This window comes from Phoenix dactylifera, chromosome 4 (assembly GCF_009389715.1).
Source record: "Phoenix dactylifera cultivar Barhee BC4 chromosome 4, palm_55x_up_171113_PBpolish2nd_filt_p, whole genome shotgun sequence".
NCBI lineage: Eukaryota > Viridiplantae > Streptophyta > Magnoliopsida > Arecales > Arecaceae > Phoenix > Phoenix dactylifera.
This window is the reverse complement of record NC_052395.1, coordinates 16162180-16187939: the sequence shown is the minus strand read 5'-3', so window position 1 is coordinate 16187939 and position 25760 is coordinate 16162180. Positions and strand designations below refer to the sequence as shown.

Genomic DNA, 25760 nt, shown 5'->3' with positions numbered 1-25760 from the left:
TCTTATTTTCATGAGAAAGTTACTTTTTCATCTCTTTTTTAAAAAAATTCCAACCAAACATAAGTTATTTCTCCAATTGATCACAGTTTCCCTCCTCCTCTTTCTGCAAATTAAACAAGTCCTTCGAGCATGAGTAAGAGCAGAGCTATGCGTCAAACCATTTCTCAAATTTTTCATTGACCACAGTTTCACTCTTCCTCTTCTTGCAAATCAAACGAGTCCTTCGAGCGTGAGCAAGAAGCAAAGCTATATATCAAACCAAATAAACATAGTAACCCCATGATAAGCTTTAATCTTCTCCATGATCTTAACTCCCACCAATCTGTACATATGAATAAATCTCATAGTTCATGATCAGTTTTTTGCCTTCATTGCTTTCCATAATGAAGGAAACTGCTCTGAATCATGTCTGGATGTCGGGTCTACTTGGTGATGGATTTGGAGCCACCCATGGTATGATTAGAAACAATCTCATATGGGTTGTCACCAGGATGCATGTCCAAGTCGATGAGTATCCCATCTGGTAATCTCTATTATTGTCCATCCTCCCATCTTTTTCTTCCTTCCTCTAGATGATAACTGACCAAGTATCCAATAGAGTAACTTCTGGATACTGTTCAACTGTGGACAGGGGGGAGGTGGTGGAGATTGACACATGGGTCGGGCGATCAGGAAAAAATGGAATGCGAAGAGACTGGCTAATTCAGAACCGCCTAACGGGACAAACATTTGCTCGAGCAACAAGGCATGATCTTTTTTCCTCTTCTCCTGTGACCTAGCTCACATGTTGCTATTGGATGCGTTAATCTTATATATTGTGGATGAGCAGCACTTGGGTCATGATGAACCAACAGACAAGGCGCCTCTCTAAGATGCCAGAAGAGGTGAGAGATGAGATCTCACCATGGTTTATTGAAAGGTGTGCCATTAAAGAGGAAGTTCCTGAAAAGATCATCAAGCTAGATGATAGTGCAAAGTATGTGGACTCCAACTTGAAGGTACGCTATCTTTGTTTTTGGTGAAACCTTGGTTATACTTACTTCAGCACCTAGAGCTCCAACTGTGTAGCTCTAATTATAAAGAAGTGATTGTTCTCTATCCCTTTTCTCAGAGGTCGCTCGAAGTTAGATCATAAAAGCAAGAAGATGCAAGATTTGATACTAAATGTAATCTAAACATTACTTGATAACTTATTTAAATAGGTAGTTCAGCTGCAAAGAAATTAATGGTAACTAATTAACGGTAACTATGACACCCCAGCTTCAGTTTTTAAGTTCTGGTTTTATCCTTCAGATTTAGTTTAACATAGTTGCGAGAGTTTGTTCAAGGGGCAGCAAATAAAATTAGAAACTTAAACCTGTTCACAGCTTTCTGAGGTAAGAGCAGGATTTCGAAGAAATTCAGATCAAGGCTTTCATTATGGATTTTCTCAGTATCCTCAAGCATCCTATGTTTTTATGTCCAAAATATCATTTTCTTGTCTAGACAATATGTTTCCGATCCGATCTCATAGACTGTACTTATGGATTTTGTAGCCGAAGCGGAGTGATTTGGACATGAACCACCATGTGAATAATGTTAAGTATGTAAGATGGATGCTTGAGGTAAGGGTTATCAGCTTCATACCTGATTTTCCTCCATAGTGAAATACCTAACAAAAGCACATATACTGATTACTTATTTTCCTTATACCGATTGCTTATCTAATTTTCTTGTGATTGAGATGAATCGAAACTAATCTCAGTGGTTGTGTTCTACAGACTATTCCTGACATATTCTTGGAGAATCACGAATTGTCGAGTATCATACTAGAATATAGAAGGGAATGTGGTAGTTCTGACGTGGTGCAGTCGGTTTGCGAACCTGATGAAGATTCAATTCCAAGGGATGATAATATCAACATATTGACGGGATATTCATTGGCATCTGAGATTCTTGATGATTGCGGATTAGCTGGCACCTTCGACAAATGGCCAACAAGATATACCCATCTCCTCCAAATCGAAGGGAAGCAGAGAAATGAAGAGATTGTCAGGGGCAGGACTACATGGAGGAAAAAGCTATCAAATACTTTAACTTAGGCTTAGTTGGGCATTGCTATATCATAAATAAAAGGTCATGATTCTTGATGTTCTGTCACTTCATACCATTATTTCATGGCACAAGAGCTCATGTGGTGTGATCCTGAAGAAGTTTGTGAAGCGAAAATGCCTTCACAACTTTGATCCTAATAATAAACCATTAGCTCATGTGTAGTCGGTAATGTATCTTCTTCTTCTTTGCTTTTTTTCTTCTCATTCTACTATGTTCAGATGATTCGATTGGATGAAATATTTTATCGAAAGATGTGTAAAATTGAATAAGTGTTCCAAGTTGAGATGATCCAAAACTTGAAGTAGTGTCCATGGCATAATGCAGGCAATTTGAATACTTTTTCCTCTTTTATCCTTTATATCCATGCAAGAATTCTTTCATGTTCCTTTATACTAATCTATGGCATACACGACTTCATTCCTTTTTTTTTTAATTTTTGCATAAGTACATCTTATTTAGTACCTATGGCATTGAGGTTTTCAACCTATAATTCATGAGTAGGCTACTTTTGAGAAGCAAATTCAACCTCTATCTGCATTATCTATGCAAATTTTAAGACAACATATCAGATAATCTTATGTCAACACCTAGGAAGAAGTTTCTTTAGCCATTACACAGGAGAGAACCTTCATTCTTGTAATCCCATTTCACAAATGGCTGCCCAAACTCATTTTCTACAATAAAGAACTACGGAATATCTTCTTCAAAATGAGTAGCTGAGCAAGAATCCTTATTTATCTTATTTACATCTAAGAATTGAAACAATTTTTTTATCGTGGATACAGCAAAACTCAACCTGACACCGATACAAATCCTAATTGCCCCCCATAATTTAAATAGGCCGAACAACTAAACACTCTCCATGATGTCCCTAGGTCTAAATCAATAATTCCTATCATGTCCAAAGCTTGCTTATCTTTTATACTTTTAATATTGAGCTGTCTTTACTGCAAAAATCAGAGAAAGAAAAAGAACTACGCTTGTTTATGGTATTGTAACATTCCTAGACGTTTGAAATTGAACTTTTTTCGAAGATCTACATTCTTATTGAGGTGCATTCAGATGCCTATATTTCTTACTTTCCAATTGAAAGTAAACACCAATAGATAACTCTTTCACTATGAAAATATTAATTCTTTCGCTGAAAAAAAGAACACTTTTTTTCAAATACAAGAACATTAACTAAAAGGTTCAGCAAAATAAATATTATCAATAAAGTCTGTTTGTATAATCATCAAAATCAGGAGTTTTTTAATTGCACACCTCTAGAATGCCATATTTCATCCCAGAAATAAAATAAGCTACTTGTTTCTTCTACAGAGGTCATGATCGATATTGGCTAAATCTATAGAACAAAATCCTAGAAGTATCTTATAACTTTGATAGTACATCTCCAGCACCTTAAAGTGACTCTACGTTGATACTTACATATGGCTGACTCGATCCATGACAACCATATCCCAGCCTCTAGTTCACAAAAGATCCAAAATTCTCAATAATGCTCATCCTGGTTGCTCCAACCTGATGCATCTGTGATGTAGAAGCTTAGAAATTTTAGCTACGTGATTCCTAATTCCACAACCATCCAAATGCCCACATCCCTCGCCTACATTGATGGATGGAAGCGAGATGAAGCTACATGGTATAGGCTCTTATAGGCAAGATGCAATCTCTCTGCGGAGTAGGCCAGAAAATTTGTAACCTCAATGTATTCTTTGCCAAGTGACATGGGAAACTTTGTCCTTTTCATCAAAAATATTGTAAACCGGCTCACTAACAGCTGAAAGATCGCCACTTGAATCTTCTAATCATCATCTGTAGGATTATATAATTAATGCAGTTCATCCAGCAATCTTTATGCAGAATAGGCCACATTATTTATCAACAAATTGCATTCTTTGACAAGTGATTTAGACATCTTTATCCTTCTTATCGAACATATTTTTAACTGGCCCCCTGACAGATGAATGATCTCCTCCACAACAATCTTCTAATTATCTTCACAAAGGATTTATTATTTATTTACTGTAATTAAACTGATGCTGGAAATTGTCATATATTGCTTGAAACAAGCTATGCATATAGCAGTAAATGTGTTCTTGGAAAAAAAAAGTATATAGCAGAAAACATGTAATTGTATATTTATGAAAAAAATTATGTGGATAATTGACTGTTAGTTGTGGTATTTATCGAAAAAAATCATACTCTTATTCACCTGTGGCATTGAATGCAAACACAAGCATCTTCAGAATGAATTTAAGCCAAGAAACAACAGCAATCATTATTTGTAAATTTATTATGTTTTGAAAAGAATAACAATTAAGACAAACAGTATTAATGAAAGCTCTCTGCGATGCAATATTAACAAAGCAAGTTACATTCTGTGCTAAACCTTCTATTGTGAAAAGAGCAATTTAGACTAAGAAAAATAATAACTTGACAAAAGCTCATAGTTTTATTAGATGATCAGTATCCAGCCCTGTATTCAACTTTTGTATATAAGTGAAAAAGCAAACGAACCTCTGGCTTGAATGATATTTCTAGCAGGGTAAAATATGTAAATCTAAAGATACTATACATGCCGGATTAATTTCCAGTCTAAGCAGAGCCTAAGCATTTACAGAACTTGATGATGCATACATACAAGGTATGCATCCAGGAAACAAAAAAGGGAGAAAAGAATAAATAGAAAATTAAAGCGATGGAAATCATTGCCTCTTTTTCAGTCTAGTTTGATGAATTCTCCAAGACCAAACTAGCAGGAAAATCACAAATGCCATTCCAATTGATCCCCAGAAAATTATCAACCATGGAGGCATCGGATTGGGAAACAGACCTGATTAAAAAATGCTGTCAGTCACTGTCTGTGATTTGCAAACCATATAACAATCACAACAATCTGAAGATAGAGTCCTCCATGACAGAGAGCTAGCACTTACCATGCCCAAACTTTATACAGATAAGGAGCTCCACTATGCATATGGCTAGAGAAAGCCAACAGAATACTCCAACCTTTTTCACAGGTTTTCTAATATCATTAATGACATATAATCATCACATGAGCATTGAAAGCACATACCTGAAATGCATGCTAAAATAGGACTAAATGCGCGCACGGATGAGAGAGAGAGAGAGACCTGTCTTGCAAATAGGAATTGTACTCACGGATGGTTGGTATTGCTACTAGCCACCATAGGATCAACCTATACACAACCACGGGATTTCGAGGAGGAATCCAAAGACAGAACTTGAGAAAAAAGGTGTTAAGCTCCACCGTCATAAAAGCAATGCAAAGACTGAGCACTTGGATGAACCTCCATGGCCCAAGCATCGGGTGCCACTCATCTTTGTCCCACCGTGCAGGTGTGAACTGGCCCAATGTTCTTTTCACCTTCAAAGGAAAAAGGTAAGAGTCAGAGAAATGTATGATAATGTAACTCAACAAACCTATACAGGATATTATAGCCTAGTTTATGACTTAAGCAAACCAACCAATAGGCAGAAAAGATGCCAAACACACTCTGTGACATCAGATAACATTTAAAAGAACATGACTAAAGTGCAAAGTGATTGATTCAATTGCATGGATTGAAATCACCACATGATCTGCTGCACAAAGGCATGCTTTTTGACCTATCACATCTTGTCAAGCAGAGGTTTTAACACAGGAAAATAGAATCAAAGGTTAATAGGATGATCAGATGATTCTAAACAAAAATATATCGAAGGTCAGTAGGATGATTAGATGATTCTAACCAAAAACATATGATTGTTAATCACGAAGAAGGGCAAAAGATTCCCCAAAAGAGTCCAGCAGCAAAACCCAGACATCAGAGATTTTCAAAGTTTCTTTTTTATAAGATGAAGATTGAATAATATTTTCTATCAAACAAAGATTCAGTAATATTTTTCCCTCAAATAAATAATATCTGATTTTCTTCCCATATGGTCAACAGATATTCCTACAATCAACACAAGGATATATAAATCCATCAGAAAGATAATTTAACCTCTTATTTTCTTTTAATCATTAGAATGTGGACTTGTTTTCTTATATGCAAACTATCTTACATACCAAATGGGCTTGATTATAAAGCAATGCTGCTAGATCCTACATTTATTGATGAACCCTTCATACATCGATGCCCCTGTCACCCACACCCAACACTTAGAAATAGGTATTGGTATGACACCTGGGTTAAGAGTCTGCAAGCAGAAATTTTTAAAAGATGAGAGGAATCCAGCACTAGGACATGTATTTATAACCAAAATTCATATCCAGGTCCATGTAGCAATTGAATTCGGAATCTTACAGTGAAAGTTATAGACAGAAACGAAGCACTTGTCGTCAACGTACCTTACCCATGATATTTGGCTGGCGGCTTAGACCAACCCATTCATATGTTTTACCATCGAAGTACCTAACAGTATGCATTCCTGCCCAGATACCTAAATAACAAGAGAAACGAATATTATCATCGCAAGCCAACAGATATTACTGGACTCTTGCATATCTTTCAAAATGATGAATGCAGTAAGAAATGAATAAGTAACATGTTGGATGTCATTTAAAATGATACACAATCTCTGATGAGTTAGGGTATGCATAGGAGCAATGAGATTTTTGAGGAATGTCTGGATCTGGAAATGGCATATTGGAATCAGCAACAAGCATCTAGTCTTTTCTTTGCTTAAAGAAATGGAGTCATTAAGGGTATTATTCTTCAATCTTTTACCATTTCAACTATAACAATATGTGCCAAAATAAGGCATCATTTTGGGACAGAATTTTCAGTCTTCACTGCTAATGGAAAATGAGTTTGAGAAGCAAGGATAATATGTGGGGGAGGAAGCAAAGAAAAAGGAAGGAGAAAAAGAAAGGAAAAGAAGAAAGATACAGCTGGCTGTTTAACACCTGATTATGTCCCCTCCAATTAACTTCTTCTAATAATGTCCCTAAGATTCTTGTATTGACTAGGGTGCTAAAAATATCAAAACAGTAGGCACGATCAGCCTCTAGATGAAAATCTAGACATTAATTTCAGCACAAAAGCCCCTGCAGAATTTCATTGCCTGCATGTGAACCCAAAAGGATGATCTTTCCTTGGGTGCCCCAAAATGCTCATTATTGTCATAAAGCAGCAAATAATAGGATTTTTCTTGCCCCCACCACATTCTCTCTCATGCGACCACAGAAAATGTTGAATTAATGAATGGAGAAAAGGTAAGTTTTGAATTAATGCAACAAGACCCATCAAAAAATGTTGGTAACGTCTATTGGAGATTTGCATTATTCTGATCATGAAATCATTTTAATATTATAACCAAGGTTTTAGGAGACAGTGCCAAAGCCCATGCTCATCATTTAACAATATAGCAAATAGGATTTGCAAAACTGTCCGGGCAATTCGGGGCAACCAAACTGGCCAGAAACTGGGATAGTTCAAGCTCCTGAAAAAGGGACAAAGTACAGACCACTCAAAACCAAACCAAATCGGGCTGAACTGACTGGTTCCATCTGGTTTCAAGCAGTTTTGACCCAGACCAAACCACCCCTATCATGAGTTCCGACTCCCTCTCTCTCTCTCTCTCAATTGTGATCCAACCCCTCACCTCTCTCTTTCTCACTCGCCTCTGTTCTGTTCCCTCGTCATCTGATCCCTATCCCCTTGGCTGCACTCGATGTCTACCCCATTGAGCTCATCCATCATGGCTGTCCATCGCCTCGGCCTTAGCATTGATACTACAAACTTGTCAGGCCTAGTATCACCCTCAGCATCCTTCGCTTCCGCAACTTATTTACCATGCCCAACACCATCATCCTCTCTGTAAACCCCGGACCAGATGGACCGGCATGGACCAAAGTCGGCGGTCCATCTGGTGATTTTGGGAATAAGGCAGTGGAGAACGGCAGCTGTTGAGGTAGTTAAAACTGCCTAACAGCCGCGGTCTCCCACCCCTCCAAGCGGGATGGAGGCTTATAAAAGCCCTGGAGTCCGCTGTAGGGGACTCCATTGATCACTTTCTTACCTCCCTTACTCTCTTTCTTCTGTGCAAGGAGCCGGACCAAGAGCAGTGGCGCCGGAGGAGGGAGGATCTCTAGCCTGTCATCACCTTGTGCCACCGGAGCAGGCACAGTAGTCGCCGGGAATACTTCACGGCTCATCGGAGCTAGGTAAATCCTTAACCTTCTCTCCATTTATGAATTACATGCTATTAGCTTAGACCTAATTTAGCTAACAGATGATTAACAGAGGAATAGGGATGGGAAGAAGATGAAGCGGAGGGAGGAGAAAGATCTAACAAATGATCGGCTGTGATCCGACATTGGCCGAGGATCTTCCTCCTTCACCCGATTATGGCTTTCCCTTTCCATTGAAAACCCTAGATCTAAAACTCTAAATGTATACCTACCTCTAATGCACGGAAGAGCTCTCGGCTGGAGTAGATCCGGTTCCCATGGGTGGAACTGGCTTGATTTTCGGCCGAAGATGACCGTAGAAGAGGAGCCGAAGGGGGATCTCCCTATTTTGCCATGGACGCCGCCGGCTCGGGTCACCCTGGAGGCCATCGGGTCGACCGCGGGTGTCGGCCGTGCGCTACATGTGCACCACCGGCTTTGGCCGGTTTTGCCGCTCCTCGACGGGTGGTCGTGCCCCATCCCCTCCGCCGGAGGTGGAGGAGGAGAGCTCCCAGTCGGCCGAGAGGGCTGCAGGTGGAACCATGGCCGCCGTAGGTGCCGCCGGTTGGTCGCAGCACCGTCGGCTTCGGGCCAGCCGCCTCCCAAGCGCCTCCGAGCTTGCCTCCGGGCTTCATGGGAGATGAGGAGAAAAGAGAGAGGAGATCGGGATGGAAGAAGAAAGGAGAAGAGAAGAAGAAAAGAAAGAAGAGGGAGGAAGCTTCGGGAAGGGAGAAGAAAGAAAAAGGAAAAGAAGAAAGAAAAAAAAAAGAAAAGAAAAAAAAGGGAAAAGAAGAAAAAAATAAAATAAAATAAAATGAAAAGTTCGGTGGGCCGAATTGGGCCTGATTTCGGGTTGGGCTGCAAATAAATTTGGCTCTGGGAACCCGAAGCCGGGCTGGGCTCTGGCCTGAGTCCAATAATCTTAAACCCAGTAATTGGGCCAGACCTGAACCAGTATGTAATTGATTCAGACTTGAACCAGTAATTGGGTCAGATCTGAACCAGAATGCTATTGGCTCAGACCTAAACCAGAAACTTGGGTCAGACTTGAATCAGAAATTGTTAGACCAAAATCAAACATTGGGTCAGACCCAAATTGATGATTTGAGTAGACCCAAATCAGAAATTGAACCAGGTTTGGGACCTAAGGGTGAAGTTGAGTCCTATAGATGAGTTGAAAAATGGTTAATTAAGAAAGATTGTAATTAAATGAAGTTGAACGTGAAATTGACAAGTAATTTAATGATGTTTTTAGGTAATTGAAGAATTGGCACTCGAAATCTAAAATTGGTGGGCAATCTAAGGTAAGTAACCCTGATATAATCTTATGGTTGAATCAAATACTTGTTTATAAAATTGTATATGGCTATTTATGTTTTCATAAAATTAGGTTCAAGCATGTGTTAGCAAATGATCACATGATTTTGGATAAATAGCATCCATCATGATTATTATTATATTATGTACGCATGATTATGATGTTATAGAAAGATGCATAGAAAAATAAAGTTTTTAGCATGATCATGAATTTTATTCAACATGATGCCATTATTCACTTTCCAATGTATCGATGAGAAAAGATTTATGAAAAGCATGATATGTTTTAAAGAACTCTCAGATTGCTATGTATGACCCCCGCCAGTGGGTAACAGTAACTAGGCATACGACCCCAGCCAGTGGGTAAAAGTAACTTGGCTTTACGACCCCCGCCAGTGGGTAATAGTAACTTGAAGATGACCCTGCAGTGGTAAAGGCCTTGCCATGGGAATAAGAGCGGCCATAGCTACACTACCATCTGAGAGTATGGATTTCAAAGTATAGAATAATGGCAAAAGTATTATGATGCATAACTATATTTATGAAATTGCATGAATGGACTTGCATAGTTTGATTACTGGTTTGATTATAGAAAATGCTTTCTTTTTTAAAACTGTTTGTTCTTCAAATATTGCATTAGCATACAAAACACTATGCTTGATCCAATAAGATTATTCTTGTTTACTTACTGGGCTTTATAGCTCACACCATTTTAATTATGTCTTTACAGATGAATAGGAGATGCTAGGAACAAGGAGCGTGACATGCTCCAGGGTTATGGGAAAGACAAATATTAAATGTTGATATTATTTTTAGAAGCTTTGTATGGATTTTAATACTTGAACATTTAATGATTTTCATGAATATAGTTGTTTAGTAATTAAAGTTTTAAAGTGGCTGCGTGTTATTGTATGCTTAACTTGGCAATAACACGGCCGTGTCATGAACCGAATTCGGGGCGTGACATTTAGTGGTATCAGAGCAATAAGTTTAACCATGATTTAAAAACTTTAAAAATTAATCATGGAAATGGGTAGCTAAGTTAGCTTTCATATAATTGGAGTCACAGTAAGAACAATAATGATGTATATATTTTTTTAATAAATAAATAATAATAATAATAAAAGAAAATTTGTATATATATATTTAAATACATATAATATGATGAAATGAATGATGATTAATACTATATTTTGATAGGTGACGATGAGTGATAGTGAGAATGAAGTATTGGCAAACTATAAAAGAAAAGGGGTGAAAGCATCATCCCAAGGAGCTACCAACATGCCAGCCGGGCCAGCTCCAAATGCCGTAGCCACCCAGACGGATCTTACTGGGGTATGCCAAGTAATGGCTCAGCTTCTTCAACAGCAACAGCAGATGCAACAATTGATGCAACAGCAGATGCAACAGCAAGTGCAGGCCGTTGTCCGACCTGCACAGTTTATAGACTCCTACTATGAACGGTTCCGGAGGTTGAATCCTCCTATGTTTGATGGTGGAGCCGATCCGTTGGCTGCTGAGACATGGATTCGGGGAATAGAAGAGATGTATGATGCTCTGCAGTTTTCTGAAGATGTCAAGGTTAGGTTGGCTATTCCAATGATGAGAGAAAATGCAAAGTTTTGGTGGGCAGCCATGAAAGCTGCAATTGGAAATGATGACAATATGCCAACTTGGATTGAATTCAAGAAAATGTTGTATCAACAATATTTTCCTAAGTCGGTCAGGAGGACTAAGAAAAATGAATTCTTATCTTTGAGGCAGAAAGATAATATGACTGTGCTTGAATATGCCAACAAGTTCAATGAACTGGGCCGGTTCTGTCCCCAGTTTATGGAGGCTGAAGAGAGCAAGGCTAACAGATTCGAGTAGGGCTTGAGGGATGAAATTCGATCCCGATTGTCAGCCCTGATCTTCACCAGTTATGGAGATGTCCTGGAGAGAGCACTGAAAGTAGAAGCAGATCTGAAGAGGTCAGAGAAGGAAAGAGGTGATCTGAAGAGGTCCAGGGCAACTGGAGATCAGAGTGCAAGGCCAAGAAATTTCGGAGAAAATGCAAACAAAAAGAACAAATTTGGAGCCTGCAATTTCTGTGGCAAGCCACATGGTGGACTTTGCCTTAAAAAGATGGGAGCCTGCTTTAACTGTGGTCAGATTGGGCATATTGCACGTGATTGTCAGCAAAAGAAGAATGACCCTAGACCTATTGGATCAGGGGATCAGAAGCAGAAGGGGACTGCTCGGGTCTTTGCATTGACTCAGTAGGATGTCAGTGCAAGCGACAGTGTGGTGACAGGTACTATCCCCATCAACACAGTTGATACATCTATATTATTTGATTCTGGCTCTACACATTCTTTTGTATCTATCAAATTCTCTAGCTCTTTACACTGCATACCTGAGAAATTAGTGGAGCCATTATATGTTGCTACACCCCTACAAAAAATAGTAATTGCTGACATTATCTTCAAGAAGTGCATAATTCAGTTAGGAGAAAGGGAGTTAGTGGCAGACTTAATACAGCTAGACATGTAAGATTTTGACATCATCTTGGGAATGGATTGGTTGTCCAAGTACCATGCTCACAAAGACTGCTTCAGAAAGAGAGTAGTGTTCCGGATACCAGGGAAGCTGGAATTTTTCTTTCAAGGCGATGCACCCAAGCAATGTAAGTCTTCTTTACATATTATTTCTGCTATGTGTGCACGCAAAGCATTAAGAAAAGGGTGTCAAGCCTATCTAGCCTATGTCATAGATACTCAAACTGAGACAAGACTAGATGATATTCCTATTATGGGAGAATACCCTGATGTTTTCCCTGATGACCTACCTGGACTGCCCCCTGATCGGGAGATTGATTTTAAGATTGATCTTGTACCGGGGGTTGGACCCATCTCCAAGCCCCCTTATCGGATGGCATCGGCAGAGTTGAGAGAATTGAAAGCTCAGCTACAAGAACTTCTAGAGAAGAAGTTCATTCGGCCTAGTGTTTCCCCATGGGGAGCTCCGGTGTTATTTGTAAAGAAGAAGGACGGGAGCATGAGGATGTGTATTGACTATAAGGAGTTGAATAAAGTAACAGCGAAGAACAAGTACCCATTGCCTCGGATTGATGACCTATTTGATCAGTTGCAAGGGGCTCAAGTGTTCTCGAAGATAGACTTGCGGTCCGGGTATCATCAACTGAAAATTCAAACAGAAGATGTGCCCAAAACAGCATTTCGGACTAGGTATGGCCATTATGAATTTTTGGTTATGCCTTTTGGATTAACCAATGCTCCTGCTGCCTTTATGGACCTGATGAACAGGGTCTTCAAGGAGTTTCTGGATCAGTTTGTTATTGTATTTATTGATGACATACTGGTTTATTCCAAGAGCAAGGAAGAGCATGAACATCATTTGAGGTTAGTGTTACAAACTCTGCAAGAAAAGAAGTTATATGCCAAGCTGAGCAAATGTGAATTCTGGCTGGATAGCATTGCATTTCTTGGGCATGTGATCTCCAGGAATGGAATTTCAGTAGACTCAAAGAAAATTGAAGCGGTAGTGAACTGGCCTCGTCCTACTAATGTGACGGAGATCAGAAGCTTCTTAGGTCTGGCTGGATACTACAGAAGGTTTGTGGAGGGATTTTCCCGGATAGCCATCCCTTTGACTCGTTTGACTCAGAAACGAGCAAAGTACGATTGGAGTGGAGTGTGAGCAGAGTTTTCAGGAGTTGAAGCAGAGATTAGTATCTGCTCCTGTCCTCACCCTACCTAGTTCTGGAGGTTTCACCATCTTTAGTAATGCCTCCAAGAAAGGACTGGGTTATGTTCTAATGCAAAATGAAAAAGTGGTGGCTTACGCCTCTAGACAGTTGAAGCACTATGAGCAGAACTATCCAACACATGATCTGGAACTGGCAACGGTAGTCTTTGCTCTGAAAATTTGGAGGCATTATTTGTATGGAGAACCATGTGAAGTCTTCACTGATCATAAAAGTTGGAAGTATATATTTACACAGAAGGAGCTTAATATGAGACAAAGGAGATGGCTTGAACTGCTGAAGGATTATGACCTAAGTATTAAATACCATCCAGAAAAGGCTAATGTAGTGGCTGACGCTCTCAGTAGAAAGTCTACAGTAGGCACAATAGCTCTGCTCACCACTCAGAAGCAGATTGTAAGAGATCTCGATATGATGAATATCGAGGTGACTACTATGAGTACTGGGGGTATGCTGGCTTGTTTAATGGTGCAACCAACATTACTTGAAAGAATTAAGGCTGCCCAACAGACGGATGCTCACTTATGTCAGCTAAGAGAAGATGTGGAAACAGGGTTGCGACCTGAGCTCAGTATTCATCAGGATGGTACTCTTCGATTTGGTAGCCGCTTATGTGTACCAGATGATATCGAATTGAAGAGAAAAATTATGGAGGAAGCTCACCAATCCCGCTTCTCCATCCATCCAGGTAGCACTAAAATGTACAGAGATCTGAGGGAGCATTTTTGGTGGAATGGCATGAAAAGAGAAATAGCCGATTTTGTGGCTCGATGCTTGGTATGCCAACAGGTGAAAGCTGAACATCAAAGGCCCGCAGGTTTGTTGAAACCATTGGAGATACCAGAATGGAAGTGGGAACATATCACTATGGATTTTGTTATTGGGCTTCCCAAGACAGTTAGGAAGAATGATGCAGTGTGGGTGATTGTTGATCGTCTCACGAAGTCAGCTCACTTCTTACCCTTTAGGGTTGGCACTCCTCTTGAAAAGCTGGCACTGAGATATATTGAGGAAGTTGTGCGACTACATGGCATACCAATTAGTATTGTATCTGATCGGGACCCACGATTTGTATCTAGATTCTGGAGGAGCTTTCAGAATGCTATGGGAACTGAATTAAGGCTCAGTACTGCTTATCATCCTCAAACTGATGGTCAGTCAGAGCGGACGATTCAGACTTTGGAGGATATGCTGAGGTCATGTACTGTTGATCTTGAAGGTTGCTGGGATGATCATATAGCCCTGGTAGAATTTGCTTATAATAACAGCTATCATTCTAGCATCCAGATGGCACCTTATGAAGCTCTTTATGGAAGAAAGTGCAGGTCTCCTGTACATTGGGATGAGGTTGGAGAGAAAAAGTTGCTGGGTCCTGAATTAGTGCAAGTTACCAGAGAGAAGATTTTACTGATCAGAGAAAGGCTCAGGGCAGCACAGGATAGACAGAAGAGTTGGGCAGACAAAAGAAGAAGAGGATTGGAGTTCCAGGAGGGTGACTTTGTTTTCTTGAAGGTATCCCCCTCAAAGGGAGTTATGAGATTTGGAAGACACAATAAGCTGAGTCCTCGTTACATTGGTCCCTTCGAAATTCTGAACAAGGTGGGAGAGGTTGCTTACAGATTGGCCTTACCCCCAGAGCTATTAAGTGTACACAATGTATTTCATGTTTCTCTACTACGGAAGTATATTTCAGACCCTGGTCATGTAGTAGAGTATGAACCATTACAGGTTGAAAAAGATCTGACTTATCAAGAGTTTCCTCTACGCATCATTGATCACAAGAAGCAAGTTTTGAGACGGCGCACCATTTCCTATGTGAAGGTCCAGTGGAGTAACCATTCTGAAAGGGAAGCAACTTGGGAACTCGAAGATGAGATGCGTATGAGGTATCCACGTTTTTTTGTAGACTCAGGTACGTAAAAATTTCGAGGATGAAATTTTTTTTAAGGAGGGAAGAATGTAAACCCCGGACCAGATGGACCGGCATGGACCAAAGTCGGCGGTCCATCTGGTGATTTTGGGAATAAGGCGGTGGAGAACGGCAGCTGTTGAGGCAGTTAAAACTGCCTAACAGCCGCGGTCCCCCACCCCTCCGAGCGGGATGGAGGCTTATAAAAGCCCTGGAGTCCGCTGTAGGGGACTCCATTGATCACTCTCTTACCTCCCTTACTCTCTTTCTTCTGTGCAAGGAGCCGGACCGAGAGCAGTGGCACCGGAGGAGGGAGGATCTCTAGCCTGTCATCACCTGGTGCCACCGGAGCAGGCACAGTAGTCGCCGGGAATACTTCACGGCTCATCGAAGATAGGTAAATCCTTAACCTTCTCTCCATTTATGAATTACATGCTATTAGCTTAGACCTAATTTAGTTAACAGATGATTAACAGAGGAATAGGGATGGGAAGAAGATGAAGCGGAGGGAGGAGAAAGATCTAACCAATGATCGGCTGTGATCCGACATTGGCCGAGAATCTTCCTCCTTCACCCGATTATGGCTTTCCCTTTCCATTAAAAACCCTAGATCTAAAACTCTAAATGTACACCTACCTCTAATGCACGGAAGAGCTCTCGGCTGGAGTAGATTCGGTTCCCATGGGTGGAACCGGCTTGATTTTCGGCCGAAGATGACCGTAGAAGAGGAGCCGAAGGGGGATCTCCCTATTTTGCCATGGACGCCGCCGGCTCGGGTCACCCTGGAGGCCATCGGGTCGACCGCGGGTGTCGGTCGTGCGCTACATGTGCACCACCGGCTTCGGCCGATTTTGCCGCTCCTCGACGGGTGGCCGTGCCCCATCCCCTCCGCCGGAGGTGGAGGAGGAGAGCTCCCAGTCGGCCGAGGGGGCTGTAGGTGGAACCATGGCCGCCGCAGGTGCCGCCGGTTGGTCGCAGCACCGTCGGCTTCGGGCCAGCCGCCTCCCAAGCGCCTCCGAGCTTGCCTCCGGGCTTCATGGGAGATGAGTAGAAAAGGGAGAGGAGATCGGGATGGAAGAAGAAAGAAGGAGAAGAGAAGAAGAAAAGAAAGAAGAGGGAGGAAGCTTCGGGAAGGGAGAAGAAAGAAAAAGGAAAAGAAGAAAGAAAAAAAAAAGAACAGAAAAAAAAGGGAAAAGAAGAAAAAAATAAAATAAAATAAAATGAAAAGTTCGGTGGGCCGAATTGGGCCTAATTTCGGGTTGGGCTGCAAATAAATTTGGCTCTGGGAACCCGAAACCGGGCTGGGCTCTGGCCTGAGCCCAATAATCTTAAACCCAGTAATTGGGCCAGACCTGAACCAGTATGTAATTGATTCAGACCTGAACGAGTAATTGGGTCAGATCTGAACCAGAATGCTATTGGCTCAGACCTGAACCAGAAACTTGGGTCAGACTTGAATCAGAAATTGTTAGACCAAAATCAAACATTGGGTCAGACCCAAATTGATGATTTGAGTAGACCCAAATCAGAAATTGAACCAGGTTTGGGACCTAAGGGTGAAGTTGAGTCCTATAGATGAGTTGAAAAATGGTTAATTAAGAAAGATTGTAATTAAATGAAGTTGAACGTGAAATTGACAAGTAATTTAATGATGTTTTTAGGTAATTGAAGAATTGGTACTCGAAATCTAAAATTGGTGGGCAATCTAAGGTAAGTAACCCTGATATAATCTTATGGTTGAATCAAATACTTGTTTATAAAATTGTATATGGCTATTTATGTTTTCATAAAATTAGGTTCAAGCATGTGTTAGCAAATGATCACATGATTTTGGATAAATAGCATCCATCATGATTATTATTATATTATGTACGCATGATTATGATGTTATAGAAAGATGCATAGAAAAATAAAGTTTTCAGCATGATCATGAATTTTATTCAACATGATGCCATTATTCACTTTCCAATGTATCGATGAGAAAAGATTTATGAAAAGCATGATATGTTTTAAAGAACTCTCAGATTGCTATGTATGACCCCCGCCAGTGGGTAACAGTAACTAGGCATACGACCCCAGCCAGTGGGTAAAAGTAACTTGGCTTTACGACCCCCGCCAGTGGGTAATAGTAACTGGAAGATGACCCTGCAGTGGTAAAGGCCTTGCCGTGGGAATAAGAGCGGCCATAGCTACACTACCATCTGAGAGTATGGATTTCAAAGTATAGAATAATGGCAAAAGTATTATGATGCATAACCATATTTATGAAATTGCATGAATGGACTTGCATAGTTTGATTACTGGTTTGATTATAGAAAATGCTTTCTTTATTAAAACTGTTTGTTCTTCAAATATTGCATTAGCATACAAAACACTATGCTTGATCCAATAAGATTATTCTTGTTTACTTACTGAGCTTTATAGCTCACACCATTTTAATTATGTCTTTACAGATGAATAGGAGATGCTAGGAACAAGGAGCGTGACATGCTCCAGGGTTATGGGAAAGACAAATATTAAATGTTGATATTGTTTTTAGAAGCTTTGTATGGATTTTAATACCTGAACATTTAATGATTTTCATGAATATAGTTGTTTAGTAATTAAAGTTTTAAAGTGGCTGCGTGTTATTGTATGCTTAACTTGGCAATAACACGGCCGTGTCATGAACCGAATTCGGGGCGTGACACTCTCCACCAACACTAGTAAGATATCAGACTAATGCCTCCCTCCCTCTTCCTCTCCCTCAATTTAAGGGTAAGTCCCAGTCTCGTGGGTGAATTGGTGCCTGACACGCATCCGCATGCATATTGTGTGTTGGTACGGTACACAATATCTTTACCGTACCAATCTGGTACCTAACTAGTATAGGTCGTGGTATCGGTTTTGTGAACCTTAATCGCATATATTATGTTGTATCATGTCATTTAGCGCCAAAACAAAAAAAAATGAAAACTAGTGTCAAAACCTTTGTTTAATCATGTTGTAGCACCAACTTGTGCCGGTCTATACTAGCAAATCGTACCATAATGATGGGAAACTAGTTCTCAATACTCAGTATTGTATCATGCCAACACATGTAGTTGGTGTCACCTCTGTTTTGCCAACACCAACTATTGCACCTCCTTGGCCCTAATACCGATATCGATACTTCAACTTTTGTATTTAATTAAAAAATAAAAAATTGATTTAGTAGATTTTTTGCTGAGCAATAATGTTTCCAAACATGTGTCATGGGTGTCGAGGATATGGAAATGTTAGACATGATTTTCAAAATTTCAAATGTCACAACATATATACAGCATGTACATATCTAAATATGTTTATATGTACAGATGTACTCATACAAAGAATTATTTGTCGAACCAACTACTTTGCAATTTAATAAGATTCATAAAACCTTTGCCATATATTGCATTAGACTAGAAAACTACGAAGTGCAGGTGAAAAAAGTTGATACGTCATTGTGATTATGTTATAATTTGCTGATTTGAAGTCTCAAGGAGTGTCATGAAGTATCCAAGTGTCCAAGCGTCCATGACAAATATCTAGATCTTGAAGTGCACTAGTAACAATGCTAACGCATGCCAGGTGCCCATGTTGGCTCAATATAGTATGTGCTAATTAGCATGGCCAGCAGTTGAAACCTTGAGTATAGCATAAAAAACCCAAGTGTGGCCATGCAGGACCTGATTTTGAAGCCTTCAAACAGCACTTGTTATTTATTACTATTGGTGCATTGAGTTCCCATGCTTCCTTCTCAACAGCTAAGCCTTTTGTACTAATCTAATTTTTATATCATAACTGTCACCCCTTAATCTTCCTCCTCTTAAATAAAATGCATGCCTCAGCATGCTGAATACTGGTCTGTATAACTATAATGAAGTATATTTGGTAAACATGGTCTTGACTGCCTGCAGAAACCAAATATCAAGCATTCAAGAGAGAAAAGTGTACATATGTAATTTTTTTCAGTTTTTTAAACAAATAAAAACCACCTTTAGGCAACATAGCATTTTCACATGTCAGGCTGTGTTTAAGATAAACTTATTTCCCTAAATAAACAAAAACATCAATAAAATGCATTAAGCATTATAAAAACACACATCAATGTGATGCTATTCTGTCCAAAACTTTTGAGAGATTTTCTCAAAAGATACCACAAAATATTATCATCATATATATCACGTAGTTGAACAAACAGCAGTACACTTCATGAAAACCCTTGAAACTTAAGATCCACACAATTATAATTTTTTATCGAGACAGCCTTTCAATCCATACAAATATGTTTATGAGTCTCGTTTGGTTACTGGTCTATTTGAGCTGACACTAGGAATTATAATTTGAAAAGTGAGGCTAGAGTGTTAGAACTGGGTTCTCACCAAACCAATTGCAGATCAAAATATCCAAAATAATACTATCCCACCAACATTCATTAAAGTTTGGCAGCATATGACGGAAAGTGAGCTGCAAAATTTCAAACGTATAAACTTTCAGCATTAAGTGAAAATATTGGAATCCTTGGGACAATATGTGATGAAATTATTCAAAACAAACCTCCATTAATTCAAACCCAACTGACAGAACCCACAATAGTGGTTGACTCCTTATCATTATAGCTTTGCCCCACCAGCCAAAAATATGAGCAAGAACAAACTCATCAAACAGCGTTTCCTAGAAGAAGTTATAACCCAAATCAGTAGAATCGCAGAATCCCAAAAGCTAATGTACGATGAAATTTCAAAAAATGAATGAAGAAATGCTAGTTGATGGTGAACGAAGATGCCGTACATAAACATTGTTAAACCTGCTTTTAGGATTCTCTGGTACATAAATACGGCAATCAGATCCATAAGATCTTTCAGGTAGTTCTGCATGAAGATAGTAAAGGATTCCACAGTTATTGATTTGCAGCAATAGTAACTTTCTCTCATCAAACTAACACTTTTAATAACTAAATGGATTACCATCTCCAAGATCAGGGTGAAGGTACTTCATGAACTGTCGAGCATCATCACGGTTCTGCAAAGAAGGATGATTTATGAGATTATCATGAAGAGAACTTTCACAATAATGTGGAGTAAGAATGATAAGCTTTTATGTTTTGATATATAATGTTAACATGGCTAAAAGCTCAGAATACAAAGCATCTGGCAATCAACATGTCAGATGGTTTATCTTTCATCAATGAACTTATGAAAGAGATGAGCATCTTACATTAAATGCATTTTAAGCTAGCTATTAATCTAATGGAAAATCAGAGAAGTGATAACTGATATCTGGGTAGGGTCATGGTTTCAAAACATATCACAAGAAAATTAATCAATATAAAAAAAAAATCTTACATGATACCAGGGAAAGAAAAAGAAAGCATATGGCAATGAAATCCTTATTTTTTAAAATTACAAGCACATCAATTTTCAGAGTCCAATTTTGTAAAACAGCATGCGCCAAATAAGACAATAGGAAACACCAGCACAAAAAAACAAAGTGATGTCCTTAAAAAAGTTAATAAAAAAGAAAAAATAAAAACTCACAAAAAAATCACTGTGCCTTGACGGACATGCACACAGGCACACATGCATAACGCAGTCACACGCACACGAGCACATGTAAACACACAAAAGAAAAAGAAGGAACCAAACAAACAAACCTGGAAGAGCAAAAAGGTAAGGGCAACAAGATAGACAACAGCCATTCCATGAACCAGGCGCCAAACAGCAGGATGTGGCCTAATAAGCACCCTGAAAATCACAGTTCCAGTAACAATAATAGAAGGGATTATTATTGCTTCTTATTGGTAGATAACAACCAGCAGCTGCAGGCTGCAGCCTGCAGAAAATAATCTCACCATGGTTTTATAGCATTAGAAACATCTTGTCAGTCAACTAAGGACTTCAAATTTTATGACAATTTTTCCAAGCTTTTCTCATAATTATTTCTTGGTCATGCTTATTATTTACCTAACAGAATGCAGTTTTAATATTATCATGGTCGTGTGCATGGCTAAACCAGTCATTGCATGACAAGGCACAACTGCTACATCTTATAGACAGAAGAAAGTTCTGATGGAGAAAGAAAAAAACTTTAGCTTCAATAAACAAGCTGGACCAACCATTCCCACATTAATTTGACATTGGATATTGACCTCTTCTGTAATGATCAGATACTAATAATAACAGAACCGTATAGGTAATCATTAGATGCTGACATAGAGATGGTGACCTACAAATATATGATAGTAAGAACATACGTTGCACTATAGGTATTGAGTAAAATTACAAGTACAGCATATGATGATGCTTCATAATTTCCACATCCGATTTATGGTGAAAGGTTTTACCCTAGACATGCATTCTTCCAGGGCAAAACCTTGCATTACTAAGCAAATTACACCACGATATTTAATATCATAAAATCATTAGAGTCAGCATAAAGAAATTGTATCTTACGTAGAAGGTGCTTGAAGCAAGCAATATGCGAGAAATACTGCAACCATTGCCCAGACACCCCTGAGAAATAAGAGAGAAGGGATAAGCAACTTTTTCCTTTTTCCATTAGAAGTGGTAATCGGAAGTTCACAAACCATAGAGCATACAAAAAATTATAAAAACAAACAAGTCATATGTCACCTTATCAGTGGCTATAAGGCATCATAAATCTTTGCAAAATGGGATTTACTTAAATGAGAGAAAACAATGCTGTCCTGCAGAGTGATGCTCCTTACAGATGTAATAAGGCCATCCAGATTAATGTGTACTGTTGCTAGAAAAAATTCATTGCGAACAAGTTTATCAACAGAAAGGTTTACCCCTTCACGGATGTGACAGTGTCGTTGGATGCAGTCCTTTCTGGATCAAGTGCTCCACTTGCCCAACTGAAAGAACATATAGAAAGATCAATATGTGGATATTCGACTATTCCTTTATTAAAATAAAGAAAGAAAAATATCATCCATGTTCTCTCAGAGCTCATGCACACATAATTTATTGAGACTGGACTTTACTTTACTGCTTGTTAAGCCCATCAAGCATGGCCTCACCTTTCCCTTTCAGTAACTGATTTTTTATAAATTGTTAGAAGATAAAAGCTAATCCACTTAGCATGATTATATTTATATGACTCCTAAATCCTAATTCAGGTTAGCCCAGCATTTCTTTCATAGCATATGCAGTTCAAATTCACCACCAACCTGTGAAATATAACATATCCTGCTTTATCAAAGAATTGTTTCTTGATGAGTTTTGTGAAAGGAGAAAGAATCAAATTGTTACTATCAAAAAAGTACCAGAGAATTTATAACATATCCTGTTATTTTCCTCATACTTTGTGAATTAAAATTATTTAATCTTTTTTGAAGAGGCAAATTGTTTAATACTAAAATGATGGCTTTTATCAAAGCTGCTGTAATGGAGTTATAACAGAAAATAACAGGAAATGATAAAAAAAAATAACGGCATTATTTTCCAAATAATTGTTCACTCAATAAAAATTACTTTGTACCAACTTTTTTGGAGGGAAACTTGCTATCATAATTTGAATCTTGAAAGAAACTTATTGTTTTATTAGATAACTGTAAAGATGACAAATAACAGCTCTTTTTCCTATTATATAACAACCATTGTAACAGAATAACGGTCAACTAATGGCCATTATTTAAATGTCCTCTATTAATATTTATAATATAGAGGACCCCATCTGAAACCTTCGTACAGCTGTTATAACATTATAATTTCCATTATTTTAAACCATGACAGAGGAGGCAACCTCAATTTTCCAATTATCAGGAGATAAGGCAGCTCAGTCCATTTAAATGGTGCCTCCCATCTCTCCTGAGAAAAAGAAGAGTAAGGTATAGCACTTAAGTGCACCCCCACCAGAAAAAAAAAAAAAAAAACACCCCAAACAAAAGACACACATTATAAGGTATTCAAAATGGCAGGCCTATGGTACTAGATAGTTTTATTCATGAAGGTTAACAGCTTCAGGAAAACAAGAAGAGTAGATCATATGATTTAGTTGTTTCGCCTTTTTTTTGTGAAACACTCATTCTGTCACTTACCTCTCTCTCTCTCTCTCTCTCGTGCCCTCCCACGCGACCTAGGGTTTAGAAAAACCATAGAGGTGTCCCTGGTATGCAAAAAGGACCTAAGTGAGAAGTTAGCAGGCACATGGAGTAGACATTATGCCTTGACATCCTCAAGCATGCAGTTGTCAATAGAAGTTTGAATTGCACAAATTGAACTTGCACAATGAGGTAATTCTGAACCTGATAAAGTTATCTGATTAGGAAAATTTTGTAAGCATATCTCAATTTATGAGCCCATGACAATCTTTTCAGCTACATATACTCTTGTGTTATGCTTTAAGCAGATAAGTAATACTAGCAGGCAACCTTTTTTTTTCATTTAAAACATAAAGAAGGAAAAAATAACTAAAAATATCAACATTCATAAAGACTCACATTAAAAGACCTGCACCAAGAAGCAGCAAGGAAATTGTGCGAGGCTTGTATGCCCATGCTGTCCAAGGGTCAAATTCACCAACATCGTTCACTAACTTTGCATCATGATACTCCTGAATAGCATGTTCTGTTCTATTTATTTGTCGTAAGCCATTGACCTCCATGAGCAAAATCCTCTAGCACTATCAACCTGCTCCCTTGAAACAGTGAGAAATAAATGCATGATAATGTGAGGGAGAAAATGTTGGCATACAAACGCAAACTTTTACACTCATAATTTCTTAGAACTTGGAAACATTTTCTGTCATAACAAATCAATATTCCAACTCTACTTTCCTACTATATTGAAAAAAATACATGAACATATAGTATCCTCTTGTGGACAGGGGACACCAACATATGCCCACATGATGAAATGAGTTGCTAGATATTTTAAATGCTGCAGATATTTAATCCATAGAAGTCACAAACTATAACATCAAAGTCTTTTGCAATCCAGAGACAAAAATAGAGACGAAATTCAGCTTCACATTAATCGCCGAACAAAAACTACCACCAAAACCACCTGAAGAAATTAGAAAATGAAAGAAGAAAGGGAGAAGAAATACTTAATTACTTACTAATCTGTGAATAGACAGTAGCATTCCAACACATATATTTATCTGATCTATTCAAAAATATCACCATTTTTTTAAGAGTCTAGGTCAAATAATCTCCAAGACTAAATCCATCCATAACACACTAACCAATAAATCTCTTACAACAAATGGAGATTGATGATCACAGACATGATTCTCCCCACCTCATGGAAAGATAAATCTCCCATTACTCCAACATACATACAAGAATTAATGGAAGTAAACTTCAGCTATGATGGAAAACATTTGCTGACCTTAACCAGCATAACCAAGTGCATGTTGAATTAAAAAAACTAAATGACATGTTTACTAAAAAAAACTCCACATTTGCATTGTTTGTACGGATGCAACTCCACCAGAGCATCATCATCAGTAACATCGAGAAGCATAAGACATGCGAAACCAATTCAAAGCAGAAATTTAAAGATATCATGTTAGCCCAGATCATTCATTAGGGTATTCTTGCAAGAAACCCAATGCAAAATGATTTTATTCACCCATTTACAATTCTAATAACCGAAAATCAATAATATTAATTCACCAAATAACATATAAAATCCAAGCACCGCAATGTTTATCTCCATAAGACGAAACAGGAAAGCCTGTTCTTGGGAGAGTTTAAATCGCCCGGCACAGTATCATGACAAAAAATAAATAGAAATCCAAGCCACTCTCTGAAAGGCCTCTCCTTTAAATTTTAACAAGAAAATCAAGAAAAACTACGTGCAACCATCCAAGAAAATAAGACTACGTTTGATCGAGAATTATGGGGAGAAAAAAAGGAGTGGAATTGAATGCATACGGCGGCTATCCGGGGAATTTTAAAATCCGGTAGTATCATAAAACCGAAAAATCCGGGAGATAGGAGAGAGGACGGATCAAAAGATGTGACGAGAAGAGGAGCACAGGAAAAAAACGGTTCCTTTAATTGGCCATCTTACTTTTTTCTATTTTATTTCTTTTACCTTTTCTTCGGTACTCACGAGAAGGAGCCGACCAGCTCGCTTCCTCCGTTCGATCACGAGACGAGGAGATCCTGGCCGCCCAAATCGTTCAAGACGACCGCAGCGCGTTAGCTTCTTGCCCCGGGCAGGAAGAGTTTATTAAAGAGACGGAGGGTAGGAAGAGAGGCGAAGAACCAGAGCTCTAGGATATGGGGAGCGAGAGAGCTCTTGATGGGCATGGAAAGAGGATTCTTTTGGGTTTCTCTGAATAAAAAGGCATGGACGTTCTTTGGCATCTGAAGACATCATGCCTTCATGGATACGCACGAACCCTTGAGATAATCTTTTAAAAGAGGATTCTTATATTATGCGATAAGATATGGAATTCGGATATTGTCTTTGAATATTATACCTTTCAGCAGGCTTGAAAGAGAATTT

The 25760-nt window shown here is 38.9% G+C and overlaps 2 protein-coding genes across 3 annotated transcripts in view; one reads left to right on the top strand and one right to left on the bottom strand.

Moving 5' to 3' along the window:
• Positions 1–4748, top strand: part of LOC103705673 (palmitoyl-acyl carrier protein thioesterase, chloroplastic-like) — a 7488-nt gene extending 2740 nt beyond the window's left edge. The window contains exons 2-6 of the mRNA XM_008789480.4: positions 390–523; positions 632–745; positions 830–998; positions 1536–1604; positions 1761–4748. Of these exons, the coding sequence (XP_008787702.3) occupies positions 390–523; positions 632–745; positions 830–998; positions 1536–1604; positions 1761–2081 (807 nt within the window). The 3' untranslated portion in view covers positions 2082–4748. The remainder of the gene's footprint in view (positions 1–389; positions 524–631; positions 746–829; positions 999–1535; positions 1605–1760) is intronic.
• On the bottom strand, positions 4529–25760 carry LOC103705637 (CDP-diacylglycerol--serine O-phosphatidyltransferase 1-like). Of its 2 annotated transcripts, XM_039125668.1 has the most exons (14): positions 25344–25760; positions 23741–23930; positions 22088–22153; positions 21729–21788; positions 20930–21020; positions 20244–20298; positions 20068–20147; positions 19834–19950; positions 19659–19743; positions 6452–6543; positions 5409–5485; positions 5232–5297; positions 5034–5122; positions 4529–4930 (listed from the first exon to the last, which is right to left on the bottom strand). In XM_039125668.1, exons 2-14 carry the CDS (start codon positions 23902–23904, stop codon positions 4803–4805), a joined length of 1170 nt encoding a protein of 389 aa, XP_038981596.1. In that variant the 5' UTR covers positions 23905–23930; positions 25344–25760; the 3' UTR covers positions 4529–4802. The 2 variants fall into 2 exon arrangements, with proteins under 2 accessions (XP_038981596.1, XP_008787661.1); XM_008789439.4 differs by having other exon boundaries at positions 5232–5485; positions 25344–25754.